The sequence below is a fragment of the Narcine bancroftii genome, chromosome 1 (assembly GCF_036971445.1).
Source record: "Narcine bancroftii isolate sNarBan1 chromosome 1, sNarBan1.hap1, whole genome shotgun sequence".
Lineage (NCBI taxonomy): Eukaryota > Metazoa > Chordata > Chondrichthyes > Torpediniformes > Narcinidae > Narcine > Narcine bancroftii.
This window is the reverse complement of record NC_091469.1, coordinates 258,373,696-258,397,574: the sequence shown is the minus strand read 5'-3', so window position 1 is coordinate 258,397,574 and position 23,879 is coordinate 258,373,696. Positions and strand designations below refer to the sequence as shown.

Here is a 23,879-nt window from a genome sequence, read left to right as displayed (position 1 = left end):
AATATTTTATTTGTACCTTCAGGGAAAAGAATTTTATAAACTTATCCAAATCCTTTTTATCCTGAGGACTCAGTTCGCCATCCATGGTGAAATAAAATCTAAGTATAAAAGCAGAAAATATTCAATTAAAAGTAGCAAGACCCAGGAAAAATTGCAGTTTGAAACATGGCAAAGTTTTCATTAGCCATTTCATTAAAGTTTCAAACTTCAACCTCCACACAAGGGAGAAGGCCTACTATCATGTCCTCCATAATGCTGCCCACTGGTAATCCAGGAATTGGAAATAAACAAGAAAGTCTGCAGATGCTGTGATTGCAGTTTAATATGCAGAAGGTACCGGAGAAAGTTAGCAGCACAAGTGGTTATGTATCTGTGTCATAAAGAATGCCAATGTTTCGGGCCTGAGCACTTCAAGGTATATTCAGGATCCTGAATAAAAAGGTGAGGGGAGGGGCAGGGGGAGGAGTACAGGCCCATCAGGCAAGAGGTCATAGGTGGAAATGGGTGGAAGGTGGAAAGTGATAGAGGGAGGGGATATCTCTCTGAATGGAGAGGGAAGAGGGTAGGGGGCTGGAGGAAAGGAGACAGAGGGATTGGGAAAGAGAGAGAGAGAGAGTCAGCAAGGGGTGTAACAGAACCAGAGAAGTTGAAATATTAAGGCATTGCTCCAATTTGCAGGTGGTCTCAGTTTGACATTGCATGACACCATGGACAGCGTGGGAATTGAAAAGGTTGGTCATAGAGAAGTCCCCGCTATTAAGGTGCTGAATGAAACAATCTTCCAGAGTGTGTCTATTCCCTCTGATATAGAGGATGCCACAAATGGTGGTGACGGAGGAGGTACGGGCGCAAGTATAGCATGTCTTGTGGTCACATAAGTAGGTACCGAGGCGGTAATTAAAGGGAAGGGGTGATTGAAGTACCAGTTGATGAAGTAGACAAAGACGATGTGGTCAAACAATAATCATGCCTTTTATGAGCAGAAACTTATGGTACAATAATGAAAGACAATAGATGCATATACAGTTATATCCAAGGGGAGTGTCCTTAACAGTAGAGATAATGCACAGCCAATGTTAGTACAGCAAGGCTCGCCAGAGGGGAGACAGGCAGCTTGGCAGACATTCACCACAGTGAGTGTTTGAGGGAGCAGTCCCTCTGTAAAGTGATGGTGGGATCAGATGTAGGTGCAAAAATTGTGGATAATATTATGTCAGATGCAGAGGCTGTTGCATTTAGGGTGGAGCAGACCAGGGCAGTTGTGTGGGAAATAAAGGAGATGTAGGTAAGAGCTGAATTGATGGTGGTAGAGGGCAAGCACATTTTTTGAAGAAGAAGGAGGATATAACTGTGATCTAAAATGGAAGACCTCATCCTGGGAGCAGATGTGACCGAGAATTGAAATAATGGAATAGCATTCTTACAGGGACAGGGTGTGAAGAGGTGTCATTGAAGTAACTGTGAGAGTTGGTGGGATTTGTAGAAAATATCTGCAGAGACCTTGTCTCCTGAGATGGAGACAGAGATTGAGAAAGGGGAGAGTGCTGCCAGAGGTGGACCAAGTGAATTTGAGGTTGGGGTGAGAGTAAGCAACCAACTGAATGAAGTTGTTGAGCTCATCATGGTTGCATAACACTGCACCATCAGTGTAGAGGAGGAGGAGTTGAGGAGCCTTGCCCTTGTAGGCTTATAAGATAGATTGCTCCACAAAACCAACAAAAAGGCAGGCACAGCTTGGACCCATGTAGGTATCCATGGCTACCCTTTGAAGAAAGTGGAACAAGTCAAAGGAGAAATTATTAAGGGTGAAGACAAGTTCTCCAGACAGTTGAGGGGGACTTGTTGGGTCTGTGGTTGAGAAAGAAACAAATAGATTTGAGACCTTCGGTATGGGAGGTGGAGGTGAAAATGAGGCAATCGAGTTCAGGGAATTGGAAGTTGTTGAAGAGATGGAGGGCGTATGAGGTATCATAGATGTAGGTAGGCACGGACCAGACCAGTCTCTGCCTGGCAGAGCTTGGGTTCTGGAAAACTCAATTTGCAAAATTAATATTTATTTTTGGAATACTCATCGCAACTGTAAGGGGACCTTTAGAAATTACTCTTTGTTGTTTCAAATATTATTGTTGTATCTGATTTAATTGTTACACAAATACTTTAATTGACTTCATAATTCTCCCTTTCATCAATTGTGAAATAAATATTGACAGACCTTGTGTGATTCTTAAATTGATTGGATTAATTTGACACCTTTTGTTTTATTGAAACGTTTCTGCAAAAGTAAATACTTTCCCAACTTATATGGTTTATTCTCAAATAGTTAAGTTGCAAATTCTGAAAGATGCTTATACATTTAGCATTCTAATCTTATAACATCATGGACTTCAACCATTTAATCAGTCTGAGCTTGTGTAATGCTGTTTTACCAGTGATGAAAAGATCAAACTTTTGTAACACTTTCAGCACCTTAGAAAGCTGAATAAAAATTTGCTGCTATAGATACATTTAGTATGTTTTTTAAATAAGCAGAGTGAGCCAAATAGTTTGGAAGAACAACAATACATCAAGAGGCAGGATAATGCAATGTTAAAAAAAAGTCAATGTGTGGCTACTAGGCCACAAAACCAAAAGGAACACGCTGAGTCTTAGAGTTCTGGAGTCACTGCTTTACTGGTATTAAAATTCGTGCTTAGAGGCCTGCCCTGACCCAGAGTCCTTAACGCCCCAGGAGGGGCGGAATTGACGTCAACTTCGGGCCGCGGATTTGCCCTGCGCAGAGTGTCTCTGTGGATGCCGCTGGCTGCGGATTTAACTGCAGCTGCTGGCACCGACCGTTTGCTTGTTGTGCGGGTGAGCCACTACATGACCGCCCCCCCTCCCCCCCAAGAAATGGTGATGGGAGGCACAGGAACTGTAACCTGTATATTGTTCGTTTTGCGTGGTCAGCCTAGTCTCCTAGCTGGTAGTGTAACGACTGGTCATTCAATGTCCAGGTGTGCTGGTTTGAGATGGCCGATGGTAAATGTGTCTCCTCCCAGCACCTAATATCTAAAACACAGGTTGTCTCATTGTGTGCACTGCCCTGAAGGGTCCTTCGTACGGCCATTGTAGGGGCGGTCTTTGTGTTCCTCTGTGGATGAACATGAACTCACTCTGCCACAGGTCACCAAGTACAAAGGAGGGTGCTGCTCTGTGGTGGGACGGTGGGACTAGAGCCAGTGTCCCTAGTTTCTCTTTGAGCTTGGCCAGCACCTGATGGTGTGTCTTAGCTGCGGGGTGCGGGCATGAGTGGTGAACCCTAAACCAACTCGACCGATGACACTGCCAATGCCCAGCAGCACCCAGGGGAGATCGTCTACCCAGCCAAGTCTTCAGAATCGTGCCATCAGGACCAACTTTAGCAGCCTGTGGAAACGCTCTAGCAAGCCATTTGATTGTGGATGGTACGCAGTTGTTAAATGTAGCTGGGTTCCCAGGACCTGCGCCATTGCGGATCACAGGGTTGAGGTGAACTGCGCACCTCTGTCTGAGGTGATGTGGGCGGGGAGGATAAACCTCACCTCCCAGGTGGTGATCAGGATCCTGGCACATGTCTCTTTTGTCATGTCACTGATTAGAACAGCTTCCAGCCACCTCATGAATTTGTTCACCATAGTAAACAGGTAGTGGGCCAACGATGTCCACGTGCACATGCTCAAACCTCCTGTGCATTAGCTGGAAGGGTTGCAGTAGTGCCTTCACATGTCTCTGGACCTTGGAGGTTTGGCAGTGTGTGGACGTGGACATCTGCATGTTTGAATCATGTCAGGGTCATCTTGCAGAGTTCTAAAGTAACTGCTTTATTGGTTTTAAATCACACACTTAAAGAGGCCCGACTGGTCCCAGATTCCTTGGTGAGGCAGCGGGGCGGAAGTGACATCAACTTCCGGGCCGCAGCTTTGCCCCGTGCTGAGCATCTCCGTGGATGCCGCTGGCTGAGGACTTACCTGAGGCTGCTGGCGCTGGTTTGCTTGTTGTGCGGGTGAGTCACTTCAAAAGCAAGTGATTAAACGTGGGAAGAACTTAGTAACAATATCTGTAGTGAGCCTCTGTCTTTCAACTGATCATGCTGGGCATCGAACTACATATTGTATTCATTTGTTGCCTGGACATCGCTTTCTTAAAAAAATAGTAAATAAGAAAATTAAATTTGATGGCTTCTGCACTATATTTCAGACTAAAATAATATTGCCGAAAGTTTTGTAATATCCTCTGATTTTATGTTAAACTATAAATGGTCCAATTTCTTCCCTTGAGGGTATCATAATGTCCTATTTTGAAGCAGCTCAGTATCCAATTTTCAAATGACTTTTTTGTTTGTCCAAAACTCAGTGGCCAGAAAATAGTTGTGCACATACTGGATGCATTTGTCCAATTTCAGCAAACCACACTTAAAAATTTCCGATTAGAGGTATCCTGTTGATTTAGGACCTTTGATATTGCTTGAGAGTTATGCAAGATTGATTTACACTATGGATTTTCTTTGACCTGCACCCCCTGCTGGTGACACAACGAAATGCAGGAGGAAATCAGAAATGGGATAGAGGATTTGGTTAGAAGAAACAAATTATTTTCTCACTTGGATAGAGTATTAACTATTTGAATACTAGGTGAGAACAAGTCGAATTGAGGTCACAATCTCTGCCCCATGAATAATGAATACCAGGTTAGATTATTGGAAAGCTTTGAGAGAATGGCTGTTTTTCATTTCCATTTTACTGCTTCACTCAGTTGTACAGATAGCATGGTGACTGGTGCATTATTAAATCATACAGAAAAGTACCCATCAAAATGTTGGTTATATCCAAAGAAAAATACTAAGCAAAAATAATAAGGTAAAACACCAAGCAGTGCTCTTAAATGTAATAAGCTCTCTTAGAAACGTAGATGATGCTAATATTTATTCTGCCTGAAACAAGATTTTGATACAAAATGTAGATAAGGAATAAGCCATTTGGGAGAGTTGAGAATTTGTGGAACTCCTCTCCACAGAAGTTGTTGAAGCCAGTTCATTAGATCTACTAAAAGGGAGTTAGATGTGGCCTTATGGCTAAAGGGATCAAGGGCTACAGAGAGAAAGTAAGAATAGGATACTGCTGTTGCATCATCAGCCACGATTAGAATGAATGGTGGTGTTGGCTCGAAGGGTTGACTGGCAGACTATTGCGCGTATTTTCTACGATATGTATGTTCAATGTTGAGGAACATCTGTCAATTATCAGCTAATCAGAAAGTAATATTAAAAATTAAAATCACTTGTAAATAAATACTAACTGTTGAATTCTGGGGTTAATTGCAAAATCATCTATTCTCTTTTTGTTGAGTAAAATGTATTTTGATTATTCAGAAATCGCAATGATTTGTCATCTAACATACAGAGTGATACTTTCCATGTTTCCTTTAAATTCACCAGGTCCCCTGTTCCAAATTCCTTTTAAATTTCATTGGAAATTGCAGACAGACCTTCAACAGAACATTATTGAAGTTTCACTCTAATACTATTTACCAGGAACATTTTTTTCAAACAGCAATTAACCGCAAGAAAAAATCTTATGTAGAAATTACAATGGCTCCTTATCTATTATAAGTAGTGTATATTTAAGATGCATTTTAAAGGATTATTTCCTAGAACATACATCACAGAAACTGCATGTTACAGAAATAAATTAATTCATTTAATTACTTCCCTATACTTCCTCTTTCTAAGTACAGGTACACAATCCTTTATCCAGACACCTAAAATCCGGAAAGTCCCAAAAACCGGACTTTTTTTGGAGCGCTTGTTTGGTGACCCAACTCGCACAGGTATGACGTGGCAACGCTTGAAAGGTAGCTCGCCACTTACCGTCAAGCGTCAGTTGTGGTTCAGCAGTGGGAGAGAGAAGACGTCCATTTGCTGTTCGCTGTCTTTGTGTTGTTTCTTGTGACTTTTTATATAAAAATGTGAAAAAGAATTGCAGAAACCTCAATGATAACAGCGAGAAAAAGAAAAGGAAGCACTTTTCATTATCAATAACGCAGAAAGTGGAGTTACTACAGAAACTTGATCGTGGAGTGTCTACGCGCCGACTCAATGAAGAATATGGTGTTGGAGTTAGCACTGTGTATGACGTAAGGAAACAGAAAGACAAATTACTGAAGTTTTACAGTAACAGTGATGACCACAAACATGAAAAATAGGAAAACATAGGGTGAAAAATGAAGATATTGACCATGTGATGATAAAATGGATTCAACAACGAAGAAGGGAACATATGCCGCTGAATGGCTTGTTGGTAATGAAACAAGCTAGAATGTATCATAAAGAATTGAACATTGAAGGAGAGTGTTAATATTCAGAAGGTTGGCCGCGCAAATTTAAGAAGCATAAAATATCTGAAAATCTGTGGTGAAAAAGCTTCTGCAGATTATGAAGCTGTGGAAAATTACATCAGCGAATTTGCCAAGATCGTATCCGATGAAAACCTTTCTCCTGATCAAATTTACAATGCTGATGAAACAGCTTTGGACTGGCGCTACATTCCAAGAAAAACTTTGACAATGGCAGATGACACAGCACCAACAAGCTTTAAGGATGCTAAGGAAAGGTTAACTATTCTTGGATGTGTCAATGCAGCAGGCACACACAAGGTGAAGTTGGCAGTCATTGAAAAAAGCCAATGTCCGAGATATCCGAAAGACGTACTTAATTAATCTGTGCATTATTACGCAAACAGGAAAGAATGGATAACTCGAGAAATATTTTCTGACTGGCTCAATAATCGCTTCGTACCAGCGGCACAAGCTTTTTTCAGATGAGCTGGACTGGAAGAAAACTGTAAAATTCTATTCTTCCTGGACAACTGCTCTGCACATCCCCATGCCGAACTTGTGAATAATAATGTTTTTGGCATTTACTTGCCTCTCAATGTGACATCTATTTTACAGCCTTGTGACCAAGGAATTTTATGCTCCATGAAGAGCAAGTATAAAAATCATTTTATGAACTGTGTGCTTGAAGCAGTCAACAAAGGAGCAAAAATGCAAGACTATCTGAAAGTGTTCACTCTTAAGGATGCCATTTACGCAGTTGGTACTGCTTGGAATTATGTTGATAAATCAACACTAACAAATGCTTAGTACAGAATTTGGCCAATAACGATGTTTGATGAAAACGATCCTATTGATGATGAGTTTGAAGGATTTTGTGTCACTAATGAAAAGAAGATGATATCAGACCTCCTAACTTACACTAAAAGTCTAGCGGATGGAAGTCTAAGTAAGCTAGAAGAAGTGGACATTGCAGAAATGCTAAACATTGACAATGTTGCACCTGATGAGCATTCCTTGAGTGATGGGGAAATTGCTGAAATGGTGTTAAATACGGATAAGAATGAAGATGGTCGTGGTGATGACATAGTGAACACAGGTGAAAAAATTCCTATAGACCATATGGCGAAACTTTGTGATCAGTTCATAGCTGGCCTTAAACAACGTGCATTTATCAGTGAGCAACAGATTATGGGAGTTTACACAATTAAAGAGACATTGCTTGGACAAAAACCTTTGCTGATGAGACAGATGACACTTGAAGAAGTCTGTAAAAATGCCCTCTCTCATAGTGCTACTTCATCACTTAAGAATCCCATTCCTGGCGCATCATTGGACGTTTGCCTGCAATCTAATGACGACATTGGTGATAGTGATGGACCCTATTCCACAGCTTAACTGCAGCTATGTATTTAGCCTAGTTTGAACAAATTTATGGCTATACTATATAAATAAACTGTAATAGTATTTGTATTCTTTCTTTATTCAAATTAGTGTAAATACTCATGCTTCTCTCTACAGAAATATTGCAGTAATATGTATACTTATGGATCGTGTATTTTCATTTCAAATTATCCCACTACAAGTATTTCATTATTTATTACCAGTATATTACTCTATAAATAAATTGTAATAATGTTTTTCCACTGATTGTGGGTATTCTTATGTTCATGCTGCCGTGGTAGGACGTCTATTTCGATGTCTAGTTTACAGCTGGGCTTTCATTCCGAAATTCGGAACACGCTCTCCCCCAAGCGTTCCGGATAAAGGATCGTGTACCTGCATACCCATTTTTCCATCCTGAATGTTACTACTAAATATGGTTAATATAGTTCTTTCCCATGCTTTGATGTGCCCATTTGCTTTCGGCAGTCCAAGTTGCTGAAGCACACAGGTGGGTATCTGCCCAGCAGGAGATGAACTTTGTACTAGGTGAAGACAATCAACCAAAGGCTATGCAAATCCATTGAAGATGATGAACTGCATCATTGCTGAGAGTCTGCTCTTGGGATACAAGTAATGTTCGATTTTCTCAGGGTCTCGTCATGAAATCATTGTTGGACGTCCTTGTTTTCAGTAATTTGTCTTTCTGTTTCCTTAAGTCATACACAGTGCTAACTCCAACACCATATTCTTCATTGAGCCGGCAGGTTATTAGAATGCAGGGTATAAAATAAACTTAAATGGCATAGCCTTTAAAAAGGCTCCAAATAGTGTTACAAAATTAATTTTTGTACAATATAGTTTAGTAAATTATAATTTTTGCATCAATTATATTTAACTCCTGAAAAATTGAAAAAAATATGGGCTGACAGTCAGATTTGTGTTTTGGTGTGGTGATCAGATAGGTACTTTTTTACATTCAGTGTGGGATTGTATAAAGATTAAGCCTTTTTGGGAAAAAGTTATTAAATTTTTAGTGAGATTTATTCAAAATAGATCTATACATTGACCCTTGGGTATGTTTATTGGGATATATGAATACAATTACAGCAAATTTACGTTTGGAGAAACCTCATAATGCATTTATACATTTAGGTGGTTACTAGAAAATGTGTAGCTGTAACTTGGAAAAATGATGTTGAATTGAGTATACAGAAATGGCACAATGAAATTCAATCATGTATTTATTTGGAGAAGATAACCTACAATTTGTGGAATAATTATTCTTTCTTTGTTGAAATGTGGAGTTTATATTTGAAATGTCTGGGTTTAGAGGTTAAGTAATGGCTTTATATGTGATGAAAGATGTAAAAAGATGGCACACCACACAACACCCTGTTATAAGTTGATTTTATTGTAATTTTTAAAAAATTAACTCCGAAGTTGAGAGGCTTGTAGGGGGTGGGGTGGGTGGAAGGGGGCGGGGAATATTAGGGGGTAGCTTTACTTATATTGTTTTTTTGATTTTGTAAAATTTAAAATAAAGTTTAAAAAAAATCTTTGAAGGTCTCCAGATAATATGAAATAGCTGCTGAATGGGATTATAGGAACTTGTGCTTCATAAACAGCGACAAGGTATACAAAAACAAATACAGCATCTTAAAACTTTTGGAAACTTGGTTGACCTCAACTCGATTATTCCTTTCAAATCTGATATCAAGACCTTGGAAAGAATATAAAAGGGATTAACAGTAATGGTATCAGAGTTGCTGGGCTCAATTACGTACAGATTCTAGAAAAGGAAAATTTTTTTTGGAGTAGAATCAGGTGAGTTTTTTTATAATATTTATCATTTTAATATATTTAACAATCAACAAATCATACCAAATGTAAAAAATAGAAAACACCCCCTTCCACCCTTCCCCTCTATCTGTCCTATTAAACAGAGAAAGAATGAAGAAAAAGAAACAATAAACATATGGAGACATAATAACATTGTTAAAATCTTTACAGAGGTCTACTGGCTAGCCAATAGCAATTGTAACTCTATATTGCTGCCAGTGACATACCTAAATGCTCTAAATAAGGCTGCCAGATTTTGAGGAAGGTGCTATATCCCTTCCTGAGATTGTATGTAATCTTTTCAATGGGATGCAACTATTCATCTCCAAAGACCACCTATCCATGAGTAGATGGGAGTCAGACTTCCATGTTACTGCTATGCATTTCCTGGCCACACACAAGGCAATTTCTGTGAATTTAATTTGAGAATTAGTAATCTATCAACTGTGGCAAAGTTCCCCAAAAGACAAAGCTCTGGGTCTACTGGGAAGGCAACTCCTGTGATCTTAGAGTATCAGCAAGGTCATACCAGAAGGGCCTCACCTTCATGCAAAGCCAGGTAGAATGTAAAGGAATGTAAATGTAAATTATATTTGTTTTATTACGTGAAAATAAATAGTACCTGATCTGACTGGAACCTTCTATGTTTGAGAGGAAAGTGGCTGGGACAGGACTGAGAGTGAGGGGAGTCACAGAGAAAATGGTTTCTGTGGAAAGCAGAAAGAGGTGGGTGGACAAGATGTAATTGGTGATGGATTTGTGTTATGACTGATGGAAATGTCAAAGAATGATGCCAAAGCTGGTGAAATGAAAGGCAAGGTCAAAGGGAACCCTGTTCCATCTGGGCAGAGATGGGGTGAGAGCAGAAGTGCAGGAAATGGAGGAGATGAAGAGAGGGCTTCATCAACCACAGTAGAAGGCAAGCCTGTTTCCAAAAAAGGAGCACGATTCAGATGTCCTCGAGTGGAAAGCCTCATTTCGAGAACAGATACTGTGGAAATGAAAAACTGAAAGGGAAGATATCCTTATCAGATATTGGGATGGAGGAGTAGTCTAAGGAGCTGTTGGAGCCAGTGGGTTTATAGTAAATGCCACCAGATAATAGGACTCCTGAGATGGAGACAAAGAAATCCAAAGAAGGGAGAGAGATGTTAGAAATAGTTCAAGCAAATTTAAGGGGGCATGGAAGTCAGAGCAGAGATGACAACATTTTAGTGTTGTTCTTTCAACTTATAAGCTGAATTGGTTTATATTTGTGTTATATCATAAAACAATGCTTGGCTTCATTTTAAGTATACTATCGCAACATAATTATCATCTTATCAAAGACGATGAGTACACGATTATCAACAAAAATCAGCTAATTCAGCAGAAACAAAGAAGAATGTTCAATGTGGAGCACATCTCATCTGCAACTCATTTACACGTTTGATCTCACAAGTGAGCTGTTCATTTTAAAACTTATTTTTGCTCAAAGCAAAGAACAGTCTAATACAGTGGTTCTCAACCTTTTTCTTTCCACTTACATACCACTTTAAGTAATCCCTATGCCATTGGTGCTCTGTGATTAGTAAGGGATTGCTTCAGGTGGTGTGTGAGTGGGAAGGGAAGGTTGAGAATCACTGCTCTAGACCCAATTGTGACTGAAATAGTTTGGTTGAGAAAAAATGTCATTGGCCAATTTCCTTTGGAGTTATGAAACTGTGCACCTAACAAGTCAATTAGGGATGATTAAAACTGTGGTTTTCAAACTTTTTCTTTCCACCCACATATCACCTTAACCAATCCTTTATTAATCAGAGCACCTACGACATACGGAATACTTAAAGTGGTATGTGAATGGAAAGAAAAAGGTTTAGAACCACTGGCCATCATGAAAAGTTTTAGATATGTTTGAAAAAAAAAAGTAAGTCAGTGTCATTTAAAAACATGTATAGACTAAAATTTAAGTTGGGGGAACTGAGAAGTAATAAATCACAAAACAAACAAACATTATAAAAATTAAACACAAGTTTTGGGAAATACCACAGATGGTAAACCCATCAGGAGATTCAAGGGCAGGCAATTCAACCCCAGAACATGGAATCTGTTCAGAATTAGGAAACGGCTGATGCAAAAAGATCCCAGGTATTTAAGGGAAAAAGAGCAGAGACAGAGTAACAAGGAAGAAAAAAGTGAGTAACAAGAGCCTGGAAGAGGTGGGGGAATGGAAATGAAGGGAGGTGACAAGATAGACATTGGTGGTTGGATGGTGTGGCAGAGTCAGACTGAGGATTGAGAGTCAAGAGACGAAGGTATATATTGTGGAGGGAAAGTTGAGAGATAGTAGGCAGAATTGAGGGGGGGGGGGGTTGCGAGACAGCGTGCAGGGGGATGGGGAGGGGTCAAGACAGCAGAGAAGAGACAGAGATGTAAGGGATACCAAAGAGTGAAAGGGAATGGGGCAGGAGTAAAGGGATAAAGAAGAGGGCGCAAACCATTGAAAGAGGACTCAACGGCAAGGGGCGAGGAAGCTAGTGGAGACTGGAGAGCGAATAGGAGGCCCTCAGGAAGGGCAAGTTGGGCAGAGGGGGGAGGCGAAGGGACGAAGCAGGGGAAGGGAAGGGGTTGAGGGGACGAAGACCCCACGACCACTCACCCCTCACATGCCAGCGAAGACGACCCCCGTCTTTATTTCTTTAAGTTTCCCTGCCGCAGCCGTCTTCCAAGGCCGGCGATCACCCTCTTCTGCCAACACCGTCGCCGGCCCTCCTCTCTGTTTACCTCCGCCACGTTCTGCAAACGCAGCCGCTTTCCCACAGCCCGCACTTTCGTCATTACCACCATGCACTCGAACGAAAACAGAAACGACTAATAACACGATAAATAGGCATCTCCTTTCTGGGAATTATTTTCGCAGCAGCAGCGAAAGGAAAATTTTCATCCAGTAAAAAGTGGCGTATGTATGGGTGCTAATGGAAGAGTAGTTTTGGCGTCATTGCCAGTAGATAACTTGCACGGACTACATTTCCCAGGAGGCAACGGGTCTGCAGAGACCCAGCCCTGGAGATGCCAAGTTGCGAAAAGCACTTCCGAGAACGGAGTGACTGAGTGTCAGGCAAAAGTAATAACTATTATTGTGACGTTTAAATACCGTTACTCAAATGAGAAAAAAGAAAATCAATCACTCTTCAATCTTTAAATGACTTGGAATTGTTGAATATTTTACGCGTTGAATGTTTATTGAACTTACATTTGTCACAATTGAAAGATGAAAACTTTTTTTGTCTAGTGTTCTCTCGTTTTCCACGAGTTACTTGTCCATATTTTTTTAAACAAAGAACAACGGTAGAAACACCTCTCTTTGTGTCTGTGGAGCTTTCTGATTTCCATCCATAGATTTTATTGACAATTTTCAAACATTTGACAAGGTTCGGGCATTTTTAGTCTACAGGTCACCTCACATGTCTTGACTGATTTAAAAAGAATGGCATCCATCTGAACTCTTGCCAATGTAAACTCTTCCAGCTTGCATTGTGATAAGTGGTCGAGATAAGGCGTGGAAACTGACTACTTTTAAAAGAATAATGATATAAATATTAACCAAAGAGCGATTGGGATACTGACATGGAGGTATCCATTTAGGTGACTTTAATTGTAAGGCTGTGAGTTCAGCCCTCTTGCCAGACACCAGAGTACATAATCACCATTTAACTGTCGGACAGTCTTTTAGATGAGTGTGATAGTACAGATTCTATCACCAATGTGTCTATGTACAGATGGTCGTGTAGGGTGACTGTGATTGGCTGAGAGTGTGGCCACACCTACTGGCAGGTCTTAAAGGATTGCTCCTAGCCAGATCAGGTCATTCTGCACTGGTCGACCTACATGTGATATGTTCCAGTCTTTTAGTTAATGGTTTGGATCAACAAGTCTTTGGTTCTTTCAACGCACACTACAATGAGATATTTGAATTGATTCTCTATCTGCTGTCTCAGGGAATGGAAAGTATTATGTTCTGGCTAACAGTCATACCACGAGTAACTTTTAAAAATAGACAAAACCACTATTTCTGGGACCTTACCGTGTGCAATATTTGCCTCATTTGCAACAGTACCTTCCCCTGTGAAGTATTTAATCAGCAACAATGAAATCCGAACTCCTAAGGTTGTTAGAGCTTTAATTTTCGTTTCATTAAGACCAAATAGTATCTCTAGCAACAAACAATCTGCTGGGTGAACACAGTGATCAAGCAGCATCAATGTGAGAAGGAGACATGGCAATATTTCGAATCGGGACCTTTCACGCCTGAGAAGGCAGGAGGGGTGGGGATTGGTGAAGGTTGACAGGGGCAGTCTGATTCCCAGGTGCTAGATATCCATGAAGGCAAACCTCCTTTCAGTAGGTCTTCCTGACTTACGGAGAAGACCCGTTGCAGGTTTGGTTCCCATCGATTACTCCGATCTCAAATGCTCTGGCCTGGTTTAACGGCACCGACCCGCCGGCTTGAAGCGGTGACGCTGCGCACTCGATTGCTTTAGGCTGGCCATCTGACGCCATCCGCTGCTCCATGGCAGCTGCTCTGGCCTGCAGAGCCATTGCTGTCTGTAACACAAGAAATCATGGGATGTGGGGAAGGGTTTTAGGCCACACCAGGCTTGTTCTTTTGAAAGACAATCATTCTACGCGGTTATGGATCCTAATCAACATGCTTAATCTCTGGAAGTCCCTCTCTTGTCTTCCCGAAGGTAAAGTGAAGCAAAACTCCGGGGTATTGTGCCTGAAATTCTGCCCATGACACAAGTTGTCAAGGTGTCTTTTCCTCCTACTTTGTCGCTGAACACATCATCCATTTACTTCCACGGGGGCAGATTTACCCTTGGTGGGCTCATGGACGCGAAGCGCTGCCCTTGTGCGTTGTCACTGTGTCAGTAGGGTTAGAAATTCAATTAGGGTTTAGGATGGGAAGATCTGCACAAAATGTCTGCCCAGGTTCTGTTTAAACCAGCAATTTTGTTAGCACTGAATGGGCAGGAAAAGATGATGGAGTCGAACTGTGAGATAGGGAGCGTCTGTTTCATAGCGTTTTCCTTTGGGTGTTTATGTGGACTTAAACCCAGCTCTCCCTTTGGCAGGCCTTCAATTTTTTTGTTGCTTCCCCCCCCCCCCTGAAAACGACGAGAAACCCAGACAACGAGCCAGAGAGTCCATTTTAAAGTAGTTGAGTAAAGACAAGTTAGAGGTCCTGCAGCTCTGTCGTGGAATAACAGATTGTGTCGTGCGTTTCATAACCGATGGGTTTGTCGAGATGTTAGCCAAACTGGTTCATAAAAGCTGGTAAAACGTCGAAGAGCTGGAGTGAGAGGCGTGAAGGGTTTCTCGTGTGATGTTGGAGTAAATGACATTGTTTCCTAAAATGATAAGATGTTATTTATTCTTTTGAATTTTGATGGCCTTGTTAATTTCATTAACCTTCACTGGAGCACAAACAAGTAGGCATCACTGTAAAATATTTCAGCTGTTGGAATTTCCAAATGTGCGGTGTATCCATTCTTTAATTTTCCCTTCATGCATGAAAATTGAAGTCCAAAACTTTTTTAAAAAAAAGTTTCTTATGGGTGTTCAAAACATTGTGAAGAAAACTCAAAAGGTTCGTTAAAAATGTTGTAGTTCTTATTAAGGGGGGGGGGGGATGTATAAATGACCAGTTGTATAATATGTTATTGTATGTTTATGTGTAAATGTTTAGTTTTTTTTAAAAATAGCTTGTTCAAAAATAAATATCACAATCTGCAGCTTTCCATGGGGAGGATATGGTATATGTTTATCACAATCTGCAGCTTTCCATGGGGAGGATATGGTATATGTTTATCACAATCTGCAGCTTTTCACGGGGGGGGGGGCATGGTATATGTTTATGATTGATTAGATGGTTTTGGTAGAGGTTTAATATGTGAAATAGTCAATTAATTTGAATGCAGCTTACGATGTTACTAATGATTTAATGCTTTTAAACTTTAAACAGGGTTTAAAAAATAGAAATAAAAGTTTAAAAAAATTTAGTTGAATTTAATGAGTTTAGAAGGCTGAATTCCACCCAACTGGAATATGGAATATTCATTGGAATATTGAATATAAAAGGAAAATACAAAAAATAATGATCAAGCTGGGCAGCATCTGTAGAAAGAGTAAAAGAGCTGATATTTCAGGTGGATGTTAACTGGCTGGTTTTGATACATCCCAGAAAGGATAGCTAGCTAAATTGCTGAAGTCCATGTTGGGTACTGAAGGCTGTTACATGCTGAGTCTGGAGATAATGTTCCATGAACCTTTGTTCAGCTTTGAGGTGGGTTGGAGACTATAGTGAAAAGAGCTACTGAAGGTCAGTAACTTGGATAAATGGCGTCCTTGCAAGAAGCACATTTGTGAGATGTAGTCCAGGCCGTTGCCCTGAAATCTTCACTCTTTTGCTCTCTCCATAGATGTTGTTCTTCCTTAAATAATTTCCATGATTTTCTATTTTTTTTTGTCAGATTTCCACCATCTGAATACTATTGGTCAGAATAAGAGTCAATTAACATAATAACTGTTATCTGGAAACTTAATTAGCATTTTGTGGGTTGATCAGTGCCATTCTGCAATCTGAATTTAGTCTCTCAAGTGCGAAGGATACTACATCATTAGTGATGATAGAGTTTCATTTGAAATCCATACTTTTGGGAGGAAGATCTGTGGGCTCACTAGAGCATCACATTTAAAAAATGTGCAATTTACAATGCTGAAATTGGAAGATTAGTGAATTAGGAAAACAGAATTTGAAGGTTGATGCTCTGACAACTAAAGAATTTGGTAGAGAAATTATTTCATTCTGAAACCACCATTTTGGGCCTAAACCAAAGAATAGGACACATTTGAGGTGTGGTTTGGTTATGGTAAATTAAACAGCAACGTTCATATTAAACCTCCGCAAACTCCTGAGAAAGTAAAGACGCTGACATGCTTTCTTCACGATGCCATAATAGTTTCTGCAGATTGGAAAGTAGCCAATGTAACTCCATTATTTAAGAAAGGGGAGAGGAGAAAATGGGGAACTGCATCCCATGCAACCTAATATTGGGAGAAGAAAAAAATATTGGGATCTATTATTTGTAGAGGTGGTTAACAGGGGAAATTTAGCCTGGATTGATGAAAGGAAAATAATTTTTGACAAATCTGATCAACTTTTGAGGTTATAATTAGCAGAAAGGAATGTGAGATTGAATGGATGTGTAATTTTTGAGACTTTGTAAAAGACCTTCTGTTTTGGTTCCTTGATGGTAATATTAGAGCTTGTGGTTTTCTGGTTAACAACTGGTGGAGATTGAGGATTAGATAGATAATGGACAGAAAACCAGGAGCAAATGAATCATTTTTGGGTTAGAAGGCTGCGACTAGTGGTGTAACACATGAAAGCTCTTTTACAGCATCTGAATGAGGAGACCGAATCTAATGTAGCCAAATATTACCCAGCTTTGCACTGAGAGGAGGTTGCAGAGAGACTTCATGAGGATATTGACAGACTATGAATGCATGAGGTAGATAAGATGCTAGGTCAGCGATGTCCATGGGATACTGGATTCTTGGATTGGCTTTTTAAGTGGAGTGTGGTGGAAGTTGGCATTTGGAGGAACTTGGGTGTCCTTGTACATGCACCACTGAAAGCTAGCCAATCAGATTAGAAGGCAAACAGTTTATTGACATTGATTAGAATAGGATTTGAGCACAATATTAAAGAAAGTGCGTGTTGACAGGCTCCATGTCAGCTTGCTATTAGAATATTACATACAGGTCACGCCTCTAAACAAAAGTCTTGATTGCAATTGAGGAAGTCCAGCAAATTTTCACCAAATTGAATCCTGAATTAGAGCATATTGTTCCATCAGTGGAAATAAAATGGGCTGGGTCCCTTGAGTGTTTAGGAACAAGAAGGAATTTTAATTGAAACATACAAAATTACTTTAGAGTTTGACAGATTAGACCAGGGGTGTCAAACTCAAATTCACAGAGGGCCAAAATTTAAAAACTTGGACTAAGTCGTGGGCCAAACTAAATATATATTGAAAATTTTCAACAACATCTGCATGTTTTCTCTTCTTTCAACATATGTAATGTTAAACTTTTTCTTATTAAAATAAATGTTTAATAATAGTTTTGGTTAAACTCTTTCCAGAAGAAGCATTAACAAATGAGAAATAAAATATTCAATAAATAATATTTCTCTATAGCCTTTAAGCTCTTTTTAAATGTTTTTTTTTCACAAGCCAACAAGTCAAAAAAATAACAACTTGCTTCAATGACAAACAGGTTTGTCTTTTAAAATGATGAACATATAGTCTGCCTCCCACCTGTCTTGAAAGGCCCTGTTTTCTGTCTTTCGTTTCGCCATTTTTCATAAGGGGTTTATTACATGTGAGTTGGGCGACAGGTCGCAGATGCTAATGAAAGTAAAGAGAGGAGGTGGGGGCGATTAGTGGGCTGACGGGCCGGGGCCAACGTATTTGCAAAGCATTCTGGGATCTGTAGTATTACTATACTGGCGTGGCGGCCAGCGGGCCAGCTCTAATACATATTTGATATGATCTTGCGGACCAAATATAATTATATCACGGGCCAAATTTGGCTTGCGGGCCTGAGTTTGACATGTGTGGATTAGATGTTCCTTGCCTGGTGTGACCGAAACCAGGGCTCACAATTTCAAAATGAGGCATTAGTCAGGAGGACAAAAATGAGAAGAGAGTTTTCTCTGGGTTGGTGAATCTTTAGAATTCTTGGTTGAAGAAGGTGTGAAGGCTCATCACTAAATCTATTCAAAGCTGAACTTTTGTTGAGAGGTGAGGGCCACTCATGAGATGAAAGCTAAACCAGGCAAGAGTAGTGAATGGCCTACTGTGGGTTCCATTTCTTTGTTCTTAAATATTTAGATAATTTGCATGTGTCAAAAATACGCTAGTTTCAGTAGGGCATTTGAACTGTTCTAAATATTATTAGGAATATAAACATTGAAACCTTAAGAGGATGGAAAATTTTGGATAAAGCACAACATAGTGTGGCCATGGAGGGGGATAGTTCTGCAAAACTAAAGGGAAAGAAGGTGGAAGGGGTATCAGTGAAAGAACAATTTGGTTGGTTGTGAATATAGAACATGCCAAAGAATTGGAATTATATTTTGAATTGGCGAAGACCAATGTTGTTGGTAGGAGATACAATTTAACCAGTCTGGAAACATGAGTGTTCATCTCCGAGTAACAGGTGACTTTGAATGAAGGGGTAATTAAGGTTTGCAGCAAATACATTGGAGACCCACGCTCATTTTCTTGTTGGCAAACTGGGCCATTTCCAGAATGTGGAAGATCATAAAAGATAGGGTAATGGCCAAGTAGAAAGGTCCTACAAGATCAATATTAAAATTGCTTGGAGAATAAAGAGGGGAAGTAAAATGAAAGAAACCTCAAAGATCTTTTCTAAATACAAGAACATTACCAAGAGGAATCCAGATGCTGTGGTATGAATGAAAAGGATATGGAAGGAGAAGGGGTGACAGCAGAAGTGTTAGAAATGATTAAGAACCTAGTCAATGATGGACAAGAACCTATGTGTAAGGAAAAAGGAAGAGCTTGGAAAACCATTGTTAAAGGTCAGACTTCCCCATTATTACCATCAACTTGGCCTTCACCTGCATTTCCCGCACATCTGCCCTGGCCCCTTCTGCACCCAGAGGCAACAAGGACAGGATATCCCTTGTCCTTACCAACCCACCAGCCTCTACATACAACATATAATCCTTTGCAATTTCCACTATCTACAATGTGATCCCACAATAAGATGCAGCTTTCTCCCCACCCCCCAACTCTACCTTTTGCAAGGATCGCTTCCTCCGTGACTTCCTTGTCCACACATCCCTTCCTACCAGTCACCCCCCCCTCCCCCCTCCGGTACCTACCCCTGTGACTGCAGGAAAAGCTATGCTTGTGCCCACACTTCCTCCCTCATCACTATTTGGGGCCCCAAACAGCCCTTCCAAGTGAAGCAACAATTTACTTTTGAATCTGCAGGGGTCATCAACTGCATCTAGTGCTCCCATTGTTGCCTTTCTTACATTGTAGAGACTGGGAGATTGCAATATCCTCTGTAATAGCAGGGATCCCATTTCAATTCTCTGTCCCATTCCGACATGCCTGTCCATGGTCTCATGCACTTCCAAACTGAGACCACCCACAAAACGGAGGAACAACATCTCTTATTCTGTCTGCACATTCTCCAATCAGATGGCATTAACATTGATTTCTCCAGTTTCTGTAAGGACCCCTTCCTGTCTCTAATTTTCCCTATTCCTCTTATCTCCTTTTCTTTCTCTGCATTCACAGAGCTACCCCATTTTCCTGATCACTTTTCTCTCCCGCCCTCCTATCCCTGACTACCCATGGCCACTTGGCTGTTGGCCTGTGCTCCTCGCCTGACCCCTTCTTCCCTCCTCTGTCCACATTTTTTTTTCAGGCACCTGCTGCCTTTTTGCTCATCCCACAATGAAGGGCTGAAGTCTGAAACATTGATTATTCATCTTTGCCTCCTATGGGGACTGTGGGACCTGCTGAAGTTCACCAGTTCTTTTGTGTATTTACTATAATCACACCATCTGAAGACTTTTGTTTCACTCCATTCTACTGTTTCTTCCCATGTGTTTAATGACCAGCAGTAATTTTTTTTAATCAAGTTTAATAGCTTATGTTTTTTTTAAAAAACCACTAAAGTCATAAGTGTTTATTAAATCCAATACTTCTCATTTTTAAAAAAAATTACAAAATAGTCAGTTAAAAGATCTTATTGTACCTGCCTCCACCATCACCATTGCTGGAAGCACATTCCATTCACCCACTACACTGTGGAAAAACTTGCTTTTTTATCTTTACCTCCACTCCCTCTCCCCCCTACACTTACTTCCAAGCACTTTAAAACTATGTCTCCTCATGTCAGCAATTTCAGCTCTGGGGGGGGGGGGGGGAAACCTCTGGACATCAACCTGATTATTGCCTCTCATCATCTTGTACACATCTCTCAGGTCTCTCCTCATCCTGTGTCACTCCAAGAAGAAAAGACCAAGTTCCCTGTTTCATCCTATCCTCATAAGGCGTGCTCTCCAATTCAGGCATTAACCTCGCCAGCCTGTCGCCCTCTGGTGCCCCCTCGCCAGCATTCACAGTCTGCCTGTTGTGAGGTGACCAGAACCGAATAAAATGTTCCAAATGGAGTCTAACTAAGATCTTGTATAGCTGCAACATTATCTCCTGGCTCTTGAATTCAATACTATCGTTAATGAAGGCTGACACCCATAAGCTTAACAACACTATCAAATGGTAGCAGCTTTGACATGGACGTAGACCCAAGATTTATTTTTTCCCACACTGCTCAGATTCCTCCATTAACATTGTATTCTGCCATCAAATTTGACATACTGAAATGAAGAACCATACTTTTCTAGGTAAAACTCAATTTGCCACTTCTCAGCCCAGCTCTGCGTCCTATCAATTCCCTGTGTAAACTCTGGCAATCTTCTAGACTCTCCACAACGCTACCAAACATCGTGTAATTCACAAACTTGGTAACCCACCCTATCACTTTGTCATTTAGGTCATTTATAAATATCGCAAAGGGGAAGGGTCCCCGAAATGATCCCAATCAAACCCCACTGGTAACTGACCTCCATGCAGAATATGAACCATCTACAACCACCCTCTGTCTTTTATGGGTAAGCCAATTCTGTATCCATAGAGCAAGGCCTAAAATTTGCCACATTTCTGCCATACAGTTTCCCAAATAAATCTGATCCCAATTTATGCTCCAAACCCCTGCCTAATAGTGTCGTATTCTCCCCTACCCCAATTATGTTTTCCCAAATTTTCTATTCCTGACCTTCTACAGCATTATGTTAAACACTTTCTCTGAAATGTTCACCCACAAAGAGATAAGACACCTGATCTGGTTCATTTATAAATCCAAGGTCAAGTGTCGCTTCTCCTCTCGTTGGCCTATCTACATATTATATGTCAGGAGACCTTCCTGAATGCATCTGACAAATTCCACTCCATTCAAACCCTTCACTCTAAGATGGTGCCAGTAAATATTAGGAGGGTTAAAAATCACCTAATACAGGTACACAATCTTTTATCCGGAACCATTGGGGTACAGTATGTTCCGAATTTTGGATTTTTCCGGATTTTGGAAAGCCAATCCGAATTGTGCTGCCATATCCACCCCCATCCCCTTCCAGTCTCCCAAGTGCCGGCCGCCTCTCTCCCCACTTATCGGATTTTGGAGTTTTCTGGATTTTAGATGCTTCTTTTATGTTCTATCCACTGCCTGTCCTTCCTTCAATTTATTGTCATAGTAATAAAACAGTGTAATTTTTTTTGCCTGCTGCAAGGCAGACAGATTCACCACTGGCAGAAATTGCCTAAGTGCCTCATGCAGTTCTTGCAGTCAGACTTGCAGACAGAGAGAAAAGCAAAAATGAATCCCCCCCGGTGTCACCAAGTGTCCATAGATTCATCTCCAGAACTTCTGCAGCCACGCAGAGTGCAATCCAAACAATTGGTAACCCGATCTCCAGATCTGAACCTCCGACATGGTCAGGAATCCTTCAGCACGTCCTCGCATCCTGGTTCCAATACCTGGTACCCTCTCCAGCCACTTCGGCAGTCTTGCAGCCCAGCACGAGTCTCCCGACAGTAGTCTCCAGCAGCCCACAGCAATCTCCAGCACTCCACAGCTTCCACAGGTCCTTGCACGAGTCTCCAGAAGCCGCAGAGGCCCCTCATTGGTCCGTCTCTGTGGTCACCATCCCTGCAGGTCATTTTCTCCGCTTCTCCCTCTCGAATGGGGGGGGGGGGGTGTTCTTCCCATCCTTTGAACCCTCACTTCAGTCATCTGCTTCCCCGATGTCTCCAGCCCCTCATGGCTGCTGCCAATTAATAGGTGCTGCCATCTTGGGCGCAGACCCACGGTTACGGGATTTCAAATTTAAAAAAAAACCCTTTGGCTCCCCTTGATGGGCTGTTCAAAGCCATTTTGGAGCCAATGGCAGTTGACTGGGTGGCTGGACCCCGCTGGTGTGCTTCACCTCCGCTCCCTGTGGGTCCACACCAGCGGCACTGCTGCCACTACTGTGTCTCACTACACATACCACCTACTATTTCACAAACTGCTCCATCACCTGACATCTGGATCCCATACCAAATAGTTTAAATCCTCCCCAACAGCTCTATCAAACCTGCCCATAAGCATTTGATCCCTTTGCAGTTCAGGTGCAACCCATACTTTTTATTCAGGTCATTGCTTCCCCAGAGCAGATCCCAGTGATCCTGAAACCTTGCCCCCCTGCAGCAACTCAGCTGCACATTCATCTGCCATAATTTTCTATTCATACCCTCACATGGACAGCAATCTAGAGATTACCATCCTTGAAATCCTGCTCTTTAGCTTCCTTCCTAACTCTGTACATTTACCCTTCAGGACCTCATGACTCTTCCTCTTCATGTACCACAGAATTTGGCTGCTTCTCCTCCCTCTCAAGAATTCTGTGAGTTCAGTGTGCCTCCCTGACACCTGGGAGGCAACATATCATCTGAGATTCTCAATCCCTTCCACAGAATTTCCTGTCATTTCTCCTAACCATGAAGTCCATCACTATTGCTCTCCTTCTTTCTTCCACTCCCTTCTCAGTCACTGAACAAGACTATTGCCGGAGACCTGGCTATTGTGTTTTTACTTTGGAAGGTCTTCTTTCCCCCAAACAGTCTCCAAATGGTATACATATTATTGAGGGGAGCAACCACCTGGGTACCCTGCACTGACTGCCTTTTCCCTTTCCCACTGCTGACAGTGATCCAGCTGCCTGCTTACTGCCTCCTAGTGTGATTGCCTCCCTTAACTATTGTCTATCACTCTCCTCGCCTCCTGAATGATCCAGAGTTCATCTAACTCCAGCTCCCATTTCCCTCACTCTATGCAGAGCTGCAGCTGGGTGCGCTTCTCACAGGTGTAGTCATCATTGGCTCTTGTGCTGTCCCAGATTTCCCACAGCCTCCAAGAGGAGCACACTACTGGCTTGGTTGCCATTCCCACAACTCAGACTGTACAAGTAAAGACCTTGCCTCAACTCGCCTGCTCTTATCTTTGCCTTTTTCCTAGTGGGTTGCTGTCACCTGCTGTATATCCTCAGCCTCTGCTCGCCAAAGCCTCTACATCCCACTCTTGCATTGGCCACTCTTGACAGTAGTCACTCCACAGTGGTG

General features: G+C 41.3%; 2 protein-coding genes across 12 annotated transcripts in view; one reads left to right on the top strand and one right to left on the bottom strand.

The window, feature by feature from the left end:
* Positions 1 to 12,388, bottom strand: part of atg13 (ATG13 autophagy related 13 homolog (S. cerevisiae)) — a 71,725-nt gene extending 59,337 nt beyond the window's left edge. For 2 of the 8 annotated variants that reach the window (XM_069896319.1, XM_069896302.1), the window contains exons 1-2: positions 12,212 to 12,388; positions 17 to 98 (exon numbers count right to left, since the gene is read on the bottom strand). In XM_069896319.1, the coding sequence (XP_069752420.1) occupies positions 17 to 85 (69 nt within the window). In that variant the 5' untranslated portion in view covers positions 86 to 98; positions 12,212 to 12,388. Of the gene's footprint in view, positions 1 to 16; positions 99 to 5,884; positions 5,967 to 12,211 lie in introns of all 8 variants that reach the window. The other 6 variants (XM_069896326.1, XM_069896309.1, XM_069896294.1 and 3 more) reach the window with 5 other exon arrangements.
* A 1,735-nt stretch (positions 12,389 to 14,123) lies between these two features.
* Positions 14,124 to 23,879, top strand: part of LOC138742032 (activating molecule in BECN1-regulated autophagy protein 1-like) — a 427,572-nt gene continuing 417,816 nt past the window's right edge. For 3 of the 4 annotated variants that reach the window (XM_069896235.1, XM_069896241.1, XM_069896227.1), the window contains exon 1: positions 14,129 to 14,300. The gene's annotated coding sequence lies outside the window, so the exon portion shown is untranslated. Of the gene's footprint in view, positions 14,301 to 23,879 lie in introns of all 4 variants that reach the window. The other variant, XM_069896249.1, reaches the window with a different exon arrangement.